The sequence below is a fragment of the Centropristis striata genome, chromosome 3, assembly GCF_030273125.1.
Source record: "Centropristis striata isolate RG_2023a ecotype Rhode Island chromosome 3, C.striata_1.0, whole genome shotgun sequence".
Lineage (NCBI taxonomy): Eukaryota > Metazoa > Chordata > Actinopteri > Perciformes > Serranidae > Centropristis > Centropristis striata.
Genome location: NC_081519.1, coordinates 7,440,596 through 7,454,089, shown reverse-complemented (window position 1 = coordinate 7,454,089; position 13,494 = coordinate 7,440,596). Strand labels below are relative to the sequence as shown.

At 42.8% G+C, this 13,494-nt stretch overlaps 1 protein-coding gene across 2 annotated transcripts in view; it reads right to left on the bottom strand.

The window, feature by feature from the left end:
* Window positions 1–13,494, bottom strand: part of LOC131968516 (rootletin-like) — a 33,203-nt gene that overhangs the window by 10,880 nt on the left and 8,829 nt on the right. For both annotated transcript variants that reach the window (XM_059329433.1, XM_059329432.1), the window contains 22 exons: window positions 13,167–13,394; window positions 12,619–12,709; window positions 11,506–11,592; window positions 11,212–11,430; window positions 10,322–10,521; window positions 10,038–10,220; window positions 8,436–8,580; window positions 8,206–8,352; window positions 7,678–7,908; window positions 6,204–6,397; window positions 5,996–6,123; window positions 5,631–5,800; window positions 5,329–5,508; window positions 5,033–5,167; window positions 4,501–4,644; window positions 3,607–3,845; window positions 2,746–2,905; window positions 2,477–2,644; window positions 1,767–2,190; window positions 1,224–1,381; window positions 990–1,110; window positions 123–286 (listed from right to left, as the gene is read on the bottom strand). In XM_059329433.1, coding sequence (XP_059185416.1) covers window positions 123–286; window positions 990–1,110; window positions 1,224–1,381; window positions 1,767–2,190; window positions 2,477–2,644; window positions 2,746–2,905; window positions 3,607–3,845; window positions 4,501–4,644; window positions 5,033–5,167; window positions 5,329–5,508; window positions 5,631–5,800; window positions 5,996–6,123; window positions 6,204–6,397; window positions 7,678–7,908; window positions 8,206–8,352; window positions 8,436–8,580; window positions 10,038–10,220; window positions 10,322–10,521; window positions 11,212–11,430; window positions 11,506–11,592; window positions 12,619–12,709; window positions 13,167–13,394 — 3,916 coding nt within the window. The remainder of the gene's footprint in view (window positions 1–122; window positions 287–989; window positions 1,111–1,223; window positions 1,382–1,766; window positions 2,191–2,476; window positions 2,645–2,745; window positions 2,906–3,606; window positions 3,846–4,500; window positions 4,645–5,032; window positions 5,168–5,328; window positions 5,509–5,630; window positions 5,801–5,995; window positions 6,124–6,203; window positions 6,398–7,677; window positions 7,909–8,205; window positions 8,353–8,435; window positions 8,581–10,037; window positions 10,221–10,321; window positions 10,522–11,211; window positions 11,431–11,505; window positions 11,593–12,618; window positions 12,710–13,166; window positions 13,395–13,494) is intronic.

Below are 13,494 nucleotides of genomic sequence, written 5' to 3'. Positions count from 1 at the left end.
ACATATTGTCCCACTGTTGAGTGCTGCCATATGGTGATCACGGCAGATCAGTGCTGCGCAAGCGACGGAACAAAATCATGGTGTTTATGTACGTGCACATTAGTACACCAACGTGTGTGCACCTGTGTGTGTTTTTTATCCATCTCAGAGGTCTGCAGCGCTCGCTCCAAATCCTTCACCCGGTCGGTGAGCGCTCTCCTCTCTCTGTCTCCTCTGCGCACCACCTCCTCCTGCTGCTGGAGCAGAATCTGCGTGGTGGTCAGACGCTCGTCCACTCCACGCTTCCCTGCAATCACACACACAGGAACAAATATTCATGTTCATCTCGTCTTTTGGGGTTTTCTTCTGAAACTACATGGGTTCATGGATGGATTTCTGAATGGGCCCACCAGGCAGAGTGAGGGGTCAAGACCCCCCCAGCCCCACAAACTCAAAGAGGCACACACCAAGCAGGAAGAGACTTAAAATGACTACAAAGAACCAAAAAATGGCTACAAAGAGACACAAATTGACTACAAAGAGAACTAAAATTACAGAGTGCAAAACAGCTGCAAAGAGACACAAGATGCAAGAAAGAGACTTACATCAATGATGAAAAGGGGCTAAAACAACCACAAAGAAACATAAAATGACTACAAAGAGACACAAAAGACTAAAGAGACTCCAAAACAATTACATTTTTATTGCAAAACAGCTGCAAAGAGACATAAGAGGCACTAAAGAGACTTACAAGGACACAAAGACACTCAAATGACACATACAATGACTACAAGGAGACACAACAGACTACAAAGATGCAAAATAGCTGCAAAAAGACACAAAATTATCACAAAGACACAAAAACAACAACAAAAGAAGGCTAAACTACTATAACGTCTGTGTCTCGTGCTGCTATATAAGAGAGATTGTTAGATGTTTTGCATGTTTGTGTGCAGGGAGCTATTGTCTGATAATCTGCTCATGCATGGGACAAATGTCAAGCGTTTTACCTTCTTGGTATTCCTGTAAGGTGTTCTGTAGGTGAGTGAGGCGAGTCAGAGCGCAGTCTCGTTCCCCCTTCAGCTCCTCCTGCTGCCGCTGCAGGGCCCCCAGCTGGCACAGAGCATCATCCTTCAAAATCAGCAATAAACACAGACTTGAACCATGCAAACTGAAAAAATATCCATTAATTAATTTACCTTTTGTGTGTGCGTGTGTTTCTAAATGCTGTGCATTTCCGTTACCCTCTCTCTCTGTGCCTCACGCAGCTCCTGGAGGAAGTCTCTCAGATCACGTCGCAGTGAGTCGGGGTCCAGCTCAGGCTGAGAGAGAGGCAGCGGCGTGTCCCCTCTCTCAGGGGACGCTGAGCCCAAAGTATTGTCAGGGGTGCTAACACGAAATTCTATAAAAAACACAAATAAATGTTGAAAGTTCTTAGAGACAGGCGCTAAATCTGAGTGTTTCAGGGTGAATTCAGGTAAAAGGTGTTTTTTTAGTATCAACCTGAAAATGAGCATAATATGTCCTCCTTAACCCATTGAAGCCTGGAAAGCGGATACGTCGTTTTGTAATATTTGTATAAGCTCTCAAATACTTTTTGAGTTTCATTTCTATCTGCTACAGAGGCTGAAAAATCTATTATTTAGTAGAAGCGTTGACACTTCTCTTGAATTTCCAGAAAAACTTCAGGTTTTAGGGGCTTATTTTAAAATCGCCCAGAGGTTTTACAGGAAGTTTTAGGCGTCAATGGGTTAATGTCTAAATCCTGCTGCATGTCTCATTCTCACCTTTAGGAGGCGACAGCGAGGAGCGCAAGGGAGAGATGCTGTGGTGGCGTGACATACTGCCTGGTGATGTGGAGCTCCCCCCCGGGCTCCTCCCCCTGCCTCCCCTGCCGCCTGCTCCGATGCCCAGGGTCCGAGTCAGCGCTGACTGGAGGCTGCTCAGACGAAACTCCAGGTCCCTCCTACCGGCCTCGGCCCGGGTCAGCTCCGCCTCCGTGGCGGCGAGTCGGCCCTGGGCCTCGCTGAGCTGCAGGCTGGACTGAGCGGCAGAGTCCTGAGCCGCCTGAGTGCGCAGGGCCAGGTTCTTGGCTTCATCCTGCAGCTTCTTCTCGCAGCCGCGCGCCTCCTGCAGCTGAGCGGTCAGTTCTCTCTCACAGCCCCGCCAGCCCGACTCGGACTCCAGCAGACGCCTCTGAGTTGCAGAGAGCTGCAGTGGAAGAAAAAGTTCAGACAGTGCAAGACAGCAAGTAACCAAATAATCTTTTCACTCTCCTCAGTCCTCACCTCTTTCTTTTTTCTTTTTTTTTAGATTATTTTTTTTGGGGCATTTTTATGCTTTTTATTGAAAGTGATGAGAGTGAAAGGGGGTGATAGAGGGAAGGACATGCGGCAAAGGGAGCTCAGGCCGGATTCGAACCCGGCCCCGCCGCAGCAAGGACTCAGCCTTAGTGGTAACATTCTACCAGTGTGAGCCACCGGGACGCCCCCCTCACCTCTTTCTTGAGGGAGTCTCGAGCTGTTTCAGACTCCGTTAACTTCTGTTTGAAGGTGAAAACCTCTTTCCCTCTCTCCTCCTCTCTTTGCTCCTCCAGCGCGAGGCGAGTCTGCAGCTCGGCCACCTCCATCCCTCTCTGCTCCTTCTCTCCATCCAGAACCTTCAGCTGGAGACGACAACAGCTCATAGTCACAACACACTCACAAACCTGAAGTCTAGATAAACAAAGCTCCTTTATAATCTCAGAGGTGTGAAGGTATGTTCGACCTGTCTGCGGAGCTCCTGGAGTTCTCGCCGAGCTTCGAGTCTTGACCTTTCAACTTCTCTCAGGCAGCTCCGCAGCTCCGTCACCTCCTTCTGATTGGACGAGAGATTCTCCTCCAGAACAGCCAGCCTCTGCTCCTTCTCCTCACACTGTCGTTTCACGCTGAAAACCCAACATGAACACACTCAGTGAAATTGTCTTACTCTGAAGTTTGCATTTCTGTGAACCAAGGTTATTATAGTTAACGAAAACTAACGAAATAACGAAAACTAGAATTGAAAAAACATTTTCGTTAACTGACATAAAAATAAAAAGTTATCGTTTTTAAAAAAACGATAACTAACTGAAACTGTTTTTTGTGGTTACAAAACTAACTAAAACTAACTAAAATTATAGTGAAAATGTCCTTAATTTTCGTTTTTTTGTCAATTTTTTCCATTCATAATTCAGTGTTTCTATTTTAACATGCAACACATGGTAAATATGTTTACTGAGACTTGGATGTCTACACTAGAACCAAAATTAAAATCACCTAGAACTGTAAGAGTCAATAACCTTATTGGGGCTAAGATGGATAAACCAAAGGAAATAAAGGCAAAAAATGTTATGACCTCTTTGAATCTGTCACCCAACATACAGCCCATTAAAAAAAACTAAAACTAACACTAAAACTAATAAAAACTAAACTAAAACTAAGCATTTTCAAAAAATAAGAACTGAACTAAAACTAAAAAGCTCACTCTAAAAACGAAATAAAACTAACTGAATTTGAAAAAAAAAATTCACAACGAAATTAAAACTAAAACTAAAGAAAAATCCAAAACTATTATAACCTTGCTGTGAACTGATTCTTTTGTGTTTACCTGATTCTCTCTGTTTCGGCACTTCGCAGAGTTTCTCTCAGCTGAGTGTTGGACTGGCTCAGAGTGTCTCTCTCTTTGGTGACGTCACCCAGGCTGCGCCGCAGCTCCATCCCCTCTCTTCTGTTGTTTTCTGTTGCGTCCTGAGTTTGGCTGAGACGTCGCTCACTGTCCAACAGGTCCCGCCGCAGCTGGTCTCGAGCCTCCTCGCTGGCTGAGAGAGAAGCTCTGCACTGGTCCAGCTGTGGGGCGACAGCCAGGTGTGGTACAGTTATGCATTGAACAGACTCAAAATGTGGTGAATTATCTCATAACAACCACCAGAAAGGTCTGTTTTCTATTTGCATTCTCATCTTTGTTTCTCACTAACATTCAGTGGAAGGTTTGGCCTTGTTGCATCTGAGGCAACAAGATTTTAAAAAGTTGGGACGCTGTGTAAATCGTAAATAAAAACCGAATGCATCAAATTCCAAATATAAATATAGGTGTATATCTTAACAAAAACCAAACATTTCCCAGTTTGAGTATTAGATATCTTGTACTTTTCATATTACCGTATCTTTGATTAAAAACTGGGCTGGCAGCTGAGGTGGCAAGGCATTTGTAATGCCACCTCTGCTGCTTTCAGTGTATTTCAACTGTTTCAGTACATGAAGTCACTCAAATGTTTCACCTGCAAAAAATGTAGATTATTCTTCAGTATTTCTAGTTTATTCATGATGTACTGCACCTGCTGTAATGACTATAATACTACATTTGGATCCAACATTTGTCACTATGCTTATGTTGATTTAAAAATGCATTAAAAATGATGTTTTCTGTTATTAAAGTAACAAATGAAGGAATGTGCAGACTTGGTGGAGGTATGTGCTCTGATTTGTATGCATCACTTTGTACCTCTTTAAGAGCAACATCAGCGCGGGACTGAAGGTCAGCACTCGTCTTCTGTAAACTCTGGAGTTCCCTTTCATGAACAGAAACTGCATCTTCCAGCTGAGAGCGAAGCTCCAGCAGCTCGCTGGTCAAAGCCACGACTCTGATCTGTATAAAAACAACATTTTAACAAAAAGTCAATACAGTAAATCTTCCATATACAGTCATAGAAAAAAATATTAGACCATTGTTTTCGTCAATTTCTGATATCTAGCCATTTTCCATGGTTTTCTTGAGAATAACCAAAATCGTTATTAAAAAAACCCATGAAAAATGTCTAGATATCAGCTCTTAAATTAAACTCGTATTACCTATTTTTGTTGTTATCATTATATTTGTCCAAACAAATGTACCTTTAGTTGTACCAGGCATTAAAATGAACAAGAAATTAAAGAAAACAATGGTCTAATCATTTTTTCTGACTGTATGTTTGTGTTAGAGAAGACAGGTGATAGTGCAGCAACAGAAGATGGATTCAGATAGGAAGTCACATCACCTGTTCCTGCTCTTTGTAATGAGCTGCTTCTCTTGACATCCGCTCGGCCTCCAGGGCCGCAGCCGACAGCTCGGCCTGCAGCGTGGACACCCTGTCGGACAAAACTGTTTTCTCTGCCTCCTTCAGAGAGAGAGCCTGAGAAGAGAAACGAGGTCTGGTTATCATAGAGGAGAAACGTACAACACATGTACCAGAGCTGAGCCGCACTGTCTCTGTACTGAATACCAATAATATGGTTAAATTATAATTATAATTATAAAGAGAATTTGTCTCAGAGGCTTGAACTGAGATCAGACCTGTTGTTTCTCAGTCTCAGCCTGCAGCAGGCTCTGGTCTCTGTCATGCTGAAGACTCCTTAGTTCCTCCTGCAGCTCCTCTCTTTCTCTCTCTGCTCTGTGGAGCTGATCCTCCGCCTCCTGCCGGAGCCTCCTCACAGCCACCTCATGCTCCATCAGCAGGCTGTGCCGCACCACTTCCTGTGAAACAGAGCAGCCAGGAGCACAAACACGGATCAAAGAGTCATCAGAGGTTTCTAAAAAAGTAAGAATACGTCTCCGGAGAGTGCTCTGAGTGACACTGAACCGCTGAACCTTCTGACCTTCTCTGAGACCAGCGTCTCCACCTCCTCCTGATGTTCGGAGATGGACTTGCGTAAAGCCTGCTGGGCCTCCAGCTGTGCAGCATTTAGAGTCTGAGTCAGAGCCTGTTTCTCCCTCTCAGCCTGGGCCAACACATTCTCCTCATCCGAGCGTACACGCCTCAGTTCAGCTGGAAATCCATCCAGGAAAACATCCAGAAGGAAGAAACACAGGACTCAACTATTAAGATCTCACTCAGTTACATTACTGACCAACCTTCTCTCCCATCATACCAAACATCTTCACATTAGCTCTAAAAGAGGCTTATTTGTGTTTAATTTTGACCCCAAATCCTTTCTTTTCTTCTACATATTCTGTCACTCACCTGCTGCAGTCTCACAGCGGACTCGAAGGTTTTGGTTTTCCGCGTCCAGCTGCTCCCTGCGAGACTCTGCCTGAACGAGCTGCTGCTGCACCTCGAACAGACTGGTTTCCAGAGACTCCCGCTCCGACCTGCGCCATGATAAACACAAGTTAAACAAACACACACACACTCAAACACTCGTGTGTCATTGATGAACAACAACACACACCTGAAGGCGGCCAGTTCCTCTGACAGAACTGTGTTTTCTCTCTCGGACGCCGTCAGCTGCACCACTAGCGCCGCTTTGTCTCGAGCCAGTTCTGACCGACTGCGACCGACTTCTTCTAGAGCCACCTCGTTCCTCTGACCCTCTCCTCTGACAAGACTCAACTCGGATCCCAGAGAGGTCACCTCGCCACAAAGCTGTCAACAAAAGCCAAAAAATAAAAACAATGTGAAGGGCAGGGAACAATAAAAATCAATCAAATTAACATCTATAAAGCACCATTGTACCAACACCATAAGACGTACAATGGAAACTTCTTATAGTGATCACATCTGTCCGAGTCAAACGATCATTATAAGATTACAAATTAAACATTTTTTTTACCTTTATGTCTAATACATGTTACCATCTAATTGGAGATTTTATGTTTATTACATGAATATAAAGTAATGAAAAGGACAGACTCACTTTTTACAGAATTGTATTGATTGTTTTGAAACCGCTGCAACTACAACTGCCTCACTTTTCAAATGACTGTCCAAATTAAATGACTGTACTGTGTGCAATTCAAATGCATTTTAATACAGTACAGTATTGTATGCAGTGTGTGTAGATTACTGTTGTTCAAAGTATAATTGGGCTAGAATTTAAAAAACAGGGTTCCATGTTTTCCAGGCCTCAATCCTTCCATTTAAGAACCTAACACAGCATAGTTTGAGACACAGATCAAGGTTTATTGCTGTTACAACAGTGAGAATACCTATAATGACAACTAGCAGCTTACCAGAAGTTCACAGATAATGTTTAGAAAGAGAGGCTTGAATGTGTGAACAATTCTCAGCTGTGCTTTGAGTTACATGCACGCACAACTGTCACACTTTCTAAAGGCATGTGGCGCGTGAAATGGGGGGATATCAAAATAACTTTATTTTCTATTTCTACACAAAATACATAAATTCAAGCACTTTTAATAACCCATGTCTAATTGACTATTTTTGGGGCATTCAGGGCCTTGATTCAGTTCCTCAACTTCTCCGAACTTTCAAGGAAAGAACCCATGAGAACATTATGTCATTTACAGTAATGTCATGAGGACAAGTTGGCTATGAGGCCACAGCTTGGCAGTGGTTTCAGTGCATTTCTAAATTTTTAACAGGCCCGAAAATAAACTTTACATTATCAATGCTGAACTGGTTTTATAGTTTGAAAACACAGATGTGTTACCACAGCTCAAAGTATCATGGGAGGAAAGGTTGAAGTTTTAATTGTTTTCCCTGTTTTAAATTCACGAAAAGACTTCAAATGAACACTGTAATACAGAGTGGTAGAGACTGAGTGATTCTGTCCCAAGCTTTATGATCCATGTAATCAGTTTACACTGTAAATGAGGTCACATCACCTCACCAAAGCTTTTGTTTAGGTGTTTTTAGGTTGGACTTAATGGTTATGTGATGATGTCATATAATCTGTTATGTACCTGGGTGACTTTCTCCTGCAGCTTAAATCTGTCAGCCCTGAGACTCTGGAGCTCTGCCTCCATCCCCACCCGGCTTAGCTCGGAGTCCTGCAGTGACTGGTGCAGCGTGATGCGGGCAGAGTCCAGCTCCAGCCGGTCCTGCTCCAACCGGACCAGCTCATCTCTGATGGTCAATTTCTCTTGCTCCGCCTCTCGTTTCTGAGACTGCAGGAGGGTCTTCTCTTCCTCCAGCTGAGAAACACAGAAGGGTGAGATGTATTAATACACTTCACTTAAACTCTCTGTTCTCATTCTTCACAAACTGCTTTTGTCTCTTTTTTTCATCATGAATGGGCCCTTATCCCTGTTTGTTCAACACGCTGCAGTGAGACTACAGGGCACGCAATACAGGGATACATGGAGAGAGAAAAGGGAAGTATTGTTTCCTGGCAAAGCTCTGACTGCAGGTTATAACACGTTATACGGACTTGTTAATTTCAACCTTCTGAACCTTTTAAGAGTTAAAACACATTCCTGAAGCGATCTCACCTGGAGAATGTAGCTGTTCAGGTCAGTTTTGTCCTGGGCCAGTCCCTCATTCATGCTTCCCATCTTGGCCAGAGAGTCCCTGAGAGCCGCATCCTCAGAGTGCAGCTTGTTGAGCAGCAGAGAGAGCTCTGCGTTACTGCCTTCAGCCTGCAGGGACAATGAGGGTCATAATACAAAGGCCACACAGAATATTAAATATGCAAAAATAAACACAAGTTTAATATTTATACCCGGGCCAGCGCTTCAGAGAGTTGGGCTTTCTCTCGCTCCAGCAGCTGCCGCTCAACCTCCCCCTGCTGGTGAGTCTCCCTCACTGCAGACAGCTCTCCACGCTGAGCCGAGGCTCGATTCTCACTCTGATCCCACTGCTTCTGCCTGTTGCAAAACAATATGCATACAATACATCTCAGGGGTAGTAATGAAAGGCTGTGAGTGTGTGTGTGTGTGCGTGTGTGTATGTGCGTTAGTGTGTTAAGCTTATGGTGTGCACAGACGAGTACTCTTTGAGGGCATGGCTGGATTAATGAACAGGACTACTGGGCATTAGCTGAAAACCAGTCGAATCTGCCGAGCTCATGTTTTATTTGCTCTGGCAGATCTGCTGATCACTCTCCCACTCAGACAAGCTTTAACCCGGCCTGGCCCTCACCTGCAATCACCCGCTTATCTCGTATTGGACGAGATACATTTTAGCAACGGTTTAGCTCAATTTAAGAGAGTTCGTGACCAGGCCAACTTGCATGTGTCACACAGCACTACTTAACATGCCTCATTGCTCCAATTGGCTGTAGGTCTATCCAGACACACTAAGCATTTGCAAATTCGTCTTAATGGGCACAGACCCAGGGGCCTCACTGTCTCTCTCCTGCAAAATGTCATTCAAAGAGACATCGAGATATCAATGTAGGGATGCAAAATGACCACATGGAGGAAGCAAAAAGGAGGCAAAAGCATCACAAAATCTGTGTGTCTTGCTCCTATGTAGTAAAGATATTGGAGCCTTTGCATGTCTGTGCCCAGGGGCCCATTGTTTCATGTCTAAGGGTCCAGAAAAGGTGAAACACAGTGTATGCTTGAAGATGAGACCAACAGCAGAACTCACAAGCATTATAAAGCTACTAAATCTGTATATATTCATATACACGTACATCTCAATAACTTTTCCCAGGCCCAAACCAAGTATAGAGTGTATATAGATGGACATACTCTTCAAAGGCTAACAATTCCATATTGAACATATTTTTTAAAATTGGTCTTTTGTAATATACATTTTTTTGAGACACTGAATTTTAGGTCTTCATTAAATTTAAGCCATAATAATTTTAATAAGAAGAAATCTTGTTTCAGTCTGTGTGTAATGGATCAATTTAATGTGTTATTTCCACTTTTTGAATTGAATTACTGACGGAAATAAACTTTTCTATGATATTCTAATTTATTGAGATGCACCTGTATATAGAAGTCCTTTGGCTCAGGGATTTGTGTTTTCACTATTTAATTTTATTTTCTCAGTATTTCATTTTCTTTTTTTTTTTAAAGTAAAACAAAAAAAAAGGAAAGAAGTCCAGACATTGAGTCAGCCTGCTTGTCTGATATGTTCAAAATTGTATTTTCTGTGTTTATATCAGATCTAGTGGATGTTTGGGATTGTGTCGGTTAAATATGTCAGGAAGGGTTTGTAAATGAAGACGATCTCTCAGAATAAAAAGCTAAAACAGATCTCATGAATGGCTTCCTGTGGGCACATGCACTCTGTGTTGGCTGCTCAAGACTTTGTGGATTACCACCTTCCACATCACATTCACTTAATCACCATCAATAAGCCTACTCACATCCTCTGAGTCTCAGCCTTCGCCCGCTCTCTCTCCTGGATTGCGGCCTCCTTCTCCTCCCTCTCATGATCTCGCTCTCGCAGCGTGGACGCCACGGTCAGCTGCAGCTTCTCACAATCCATCTGCAGGATCTGGTTGCTGCTCTGAGCTTCCTGCGCGGTCTTCTCCAAGCTCACCTTCTCACTGTGATGTTAATAATGTGCAAAGGAGAACAGTGTGTTGTAGCACTATAGTTTCATGGATTAGAAGCAAACTGTAAAAAGGTGACATAAGTGTCTGTGAACCTGGCCAGCGTGTCTCTCTCCTGCTTCAGACGATCCTTTTCCCTCTGCGTGGTCTCCCTCTCTCTCTGAGCAGCATCCCTCTCTCTCTGCAGAGCTTGGCTTCGCTGTTCGGCATCTTTTTTAGCTGAATCAGTCTCTGAAAGCTGCTTGCGCAACTGTTGAAGCGAGGACTGGGCAGAGAGCAGACGCCCTCGAACATCCTGCAACACAAGTGAAGTCACTTAGCTCTAGTAGAATATATCCATGCAGGTAGTTTTGCTGGTATTTGCCCAGAGTTTGAGATATCCATTGCTGAGATTCCTGCCTCTACGACCAATGCAATTGAGCTACATGGAATTTTGTTTGAAGGAATATTTGTAATGATTTCTTTGCTAGTTCAAATGAAAACTCTGGGTAATGGGGACAGCTTTTTTTAAATGTATATTGTTCTGTAAATTAAATTCTATTAACTGCTTCTGTATCTGGACTGAGGAATCTTAGACAAATTATTATTTGTGTGAACAGACTCTTTAAGCTCTGCTAATCAACAGACAGCTGCTCTTGTTGTGGCTATCTAAAGATTAGAGGACTGCTGTAATGTTGCAACTGATTAAATGTTGTTTCTGGGCTGGAAGTAGAAAGTATAGTCCCCTCTTTCTCTGTAAATATTGTCTAAAATATGTTCATAATTTTATGGAAATCTTCTTAATACATGTGTATCATAGTAACCTATGAGTCTATGAGTATAAAAACAAACAGTTCTTATAAAAATCTGCATTATTTTAGTCATCCCTGAGTCCTCAGCAGACAAAATGTCTGTAAACAAAAATAGAGCACAGCATCCCCAATGTGCTTCTTTCATCCTGTGACAGTTTCTGTCACAGGATGAAATGAATGAATTGACGTGTCACCTGCAGCTGGAGTGTTTTGTTTGTGACTGCAGAGCGCAGAGCTGACAGCGCTGCCTCAGGGAGAGGAGCGAGCGAGGAGGAGGGTCGAGACGGGGAGGACGACCTGCGAGGGGAGGAGGAGGAGCGGTGAGGGGAGAAGCCTCGGATTAAAGCCAGCAGCGGAGCTCCAGAGTTGTCCTGGTCGGCCTCTGATGACGACTCTCCATCCGCCATAACAGTCTGCAAAAGAAAACTAAAATGAAACTCTCCCATCTTTCTGATATAAAATCATCATGTTTGATGAGTAGCTGTTACCTGAGCTATGTCTCGCAGGGTGTCCAACAGTGTCTCCGAGTGAGTTCTCATCACCTGCATGTCCGTCTCATCGTTTCCAGTCTGCTCCTGACAAAAAAAACAAAATGAGGAATGAAGAAATTAAGAAGAATTAACGCTTTAAAGGATAAGGCTGATGTTTTTCTTGATTTTCCTTACCGTCAACAAATCCATAAAAAGACAAAAAGCAGCAATGCATTAGTCCGTCTCTCAATACTTTCTGGCTTCTAGGTCTATTGTTCCACACCACAAGTCAATTTGTTCTTACTGAAGACATGTGTAAATCATTAGCTATGGTCAAATCACATTTTCTTAATTCAAAAGCAAGGTAAAATTTCAATTGAATTAGGCTTATTGGTCTTAAATTCCCCCAAAGAGGCGAAAAAATCATAATGAAGCGCAAAACAGGTGTAACACAGAGCTGGGTGCTAATTTATTATGCTTGATAAACCATACGGGGTCAATATTAACCTGGAAGGATAACAGACGTCATTATGTGCTGCCATTAAAAGGGTAAAGATGTAGTTTTATGTGTAAATTAGGCTAAAACGGCTGTATCTGTTTCTGGCAAATGTTTCTCAGGGACTACTTTAAGCTGCGCATTTGGAGGAATAGTGAGTGTTTCCACAGGAGAGAATGGAGAGAATCTCTTGCTTGACTTGAGTGTGTTAAAAAATAAGTGTGTTTGTAATGGTACCAGCAGCTCTCTCAAACACTCTTTTCCTCTCTTTTTCTTTCTTTTTATTGAGTGCATGCTGTCCAAATCATACAATAATACGCAATAACAGTAATAACACAATAACAGACTATATTTGTTTTTGGAATTGCTGTGATTAGGAAAAAGCATAGAGCTGGGGTTGGAATTAGTTTGAACCAAATTCTCTTTTACTTTGGAACTGTTTGAATTTGATTTTGTGGAAAAAGTGACAACCCAGTGTCCACGTTCAATTGCACGTGCTAAATTAAAATGTGAACTGTTGATTAATTAGAACTGTGACTTTTAATTCCACAATCTATTCCATTAGTGTCACTGTAAACCAGTGTTGGTGTAGGTTGGGCTTTTAAATCGTGATGACTGTCAGCCTGTCTTCTCACCTCAAGCCTCCTCATCAGTACGGCAAGTTCTCTGTCTTTCTCTTCGATTTGGCCCTTCAGTTTCTCAGCCTCTCGCACTGAATCGGACAACCTGAAAGTCAACATGATAAAAAAAGTGTTAAAGGTGCCTTCTTTTAATTAATAACATACAGCACAGGCCAAAAGTTTGGACACACCTTCTCATTCAATGCGTTTCCTTTATTTTCATGACTATTGACATTGTAAATTCATCAAAACTATTAATGAACACATGTGGAATTATGTACTTAACAAAAAAGTGTGAAATAACTGAAAACATGTCTTATATTCTAGTAAGCAAAGGGTGGTTACTTTGAGGAATCTAAAATACAAGACATGTTTTCAGTTATTTCACACTTTTTTTGTTAAGTACATAATTCCATATGTGTTCATTCATAGTTTTGATGCTTTCAGTGAGAATCTACAATGTAAATTGTCATGAAAATAAAGAAAAACGCATTGAATGAGAAGGTGTGTCCAAACTTTTGGCCTGTACTGTACTTGTAAGAGAGATAAAAACAGTCACTGACCTGACGTTGAGCTCACTTCTCTCTGCATCTGTTCTGGTCTGGAGATTCATCATCTCTGACACTCGTTCTCTCAGCTGCTGCTCCAGCTGAACCCGCAGAGCTTTCTCCCGCTCCAGGGTCAGAGCGGCTCCTCCCTCCCGGGTGTGCAGGGTGGCAGTCAGACCTGCACAGGACACCTGAGCAGAGTGGGACGCCCGAGCCAGCTCGTTACGCATATCTGACAAGTCCCTGAGGTCAGGGAGAGATCGACACAGAGGTCATATGTTAGCACCGTCAAAGATACAAATAAAAACACAGGAAACTGGATCATTTGTCAAACTGTTTACAC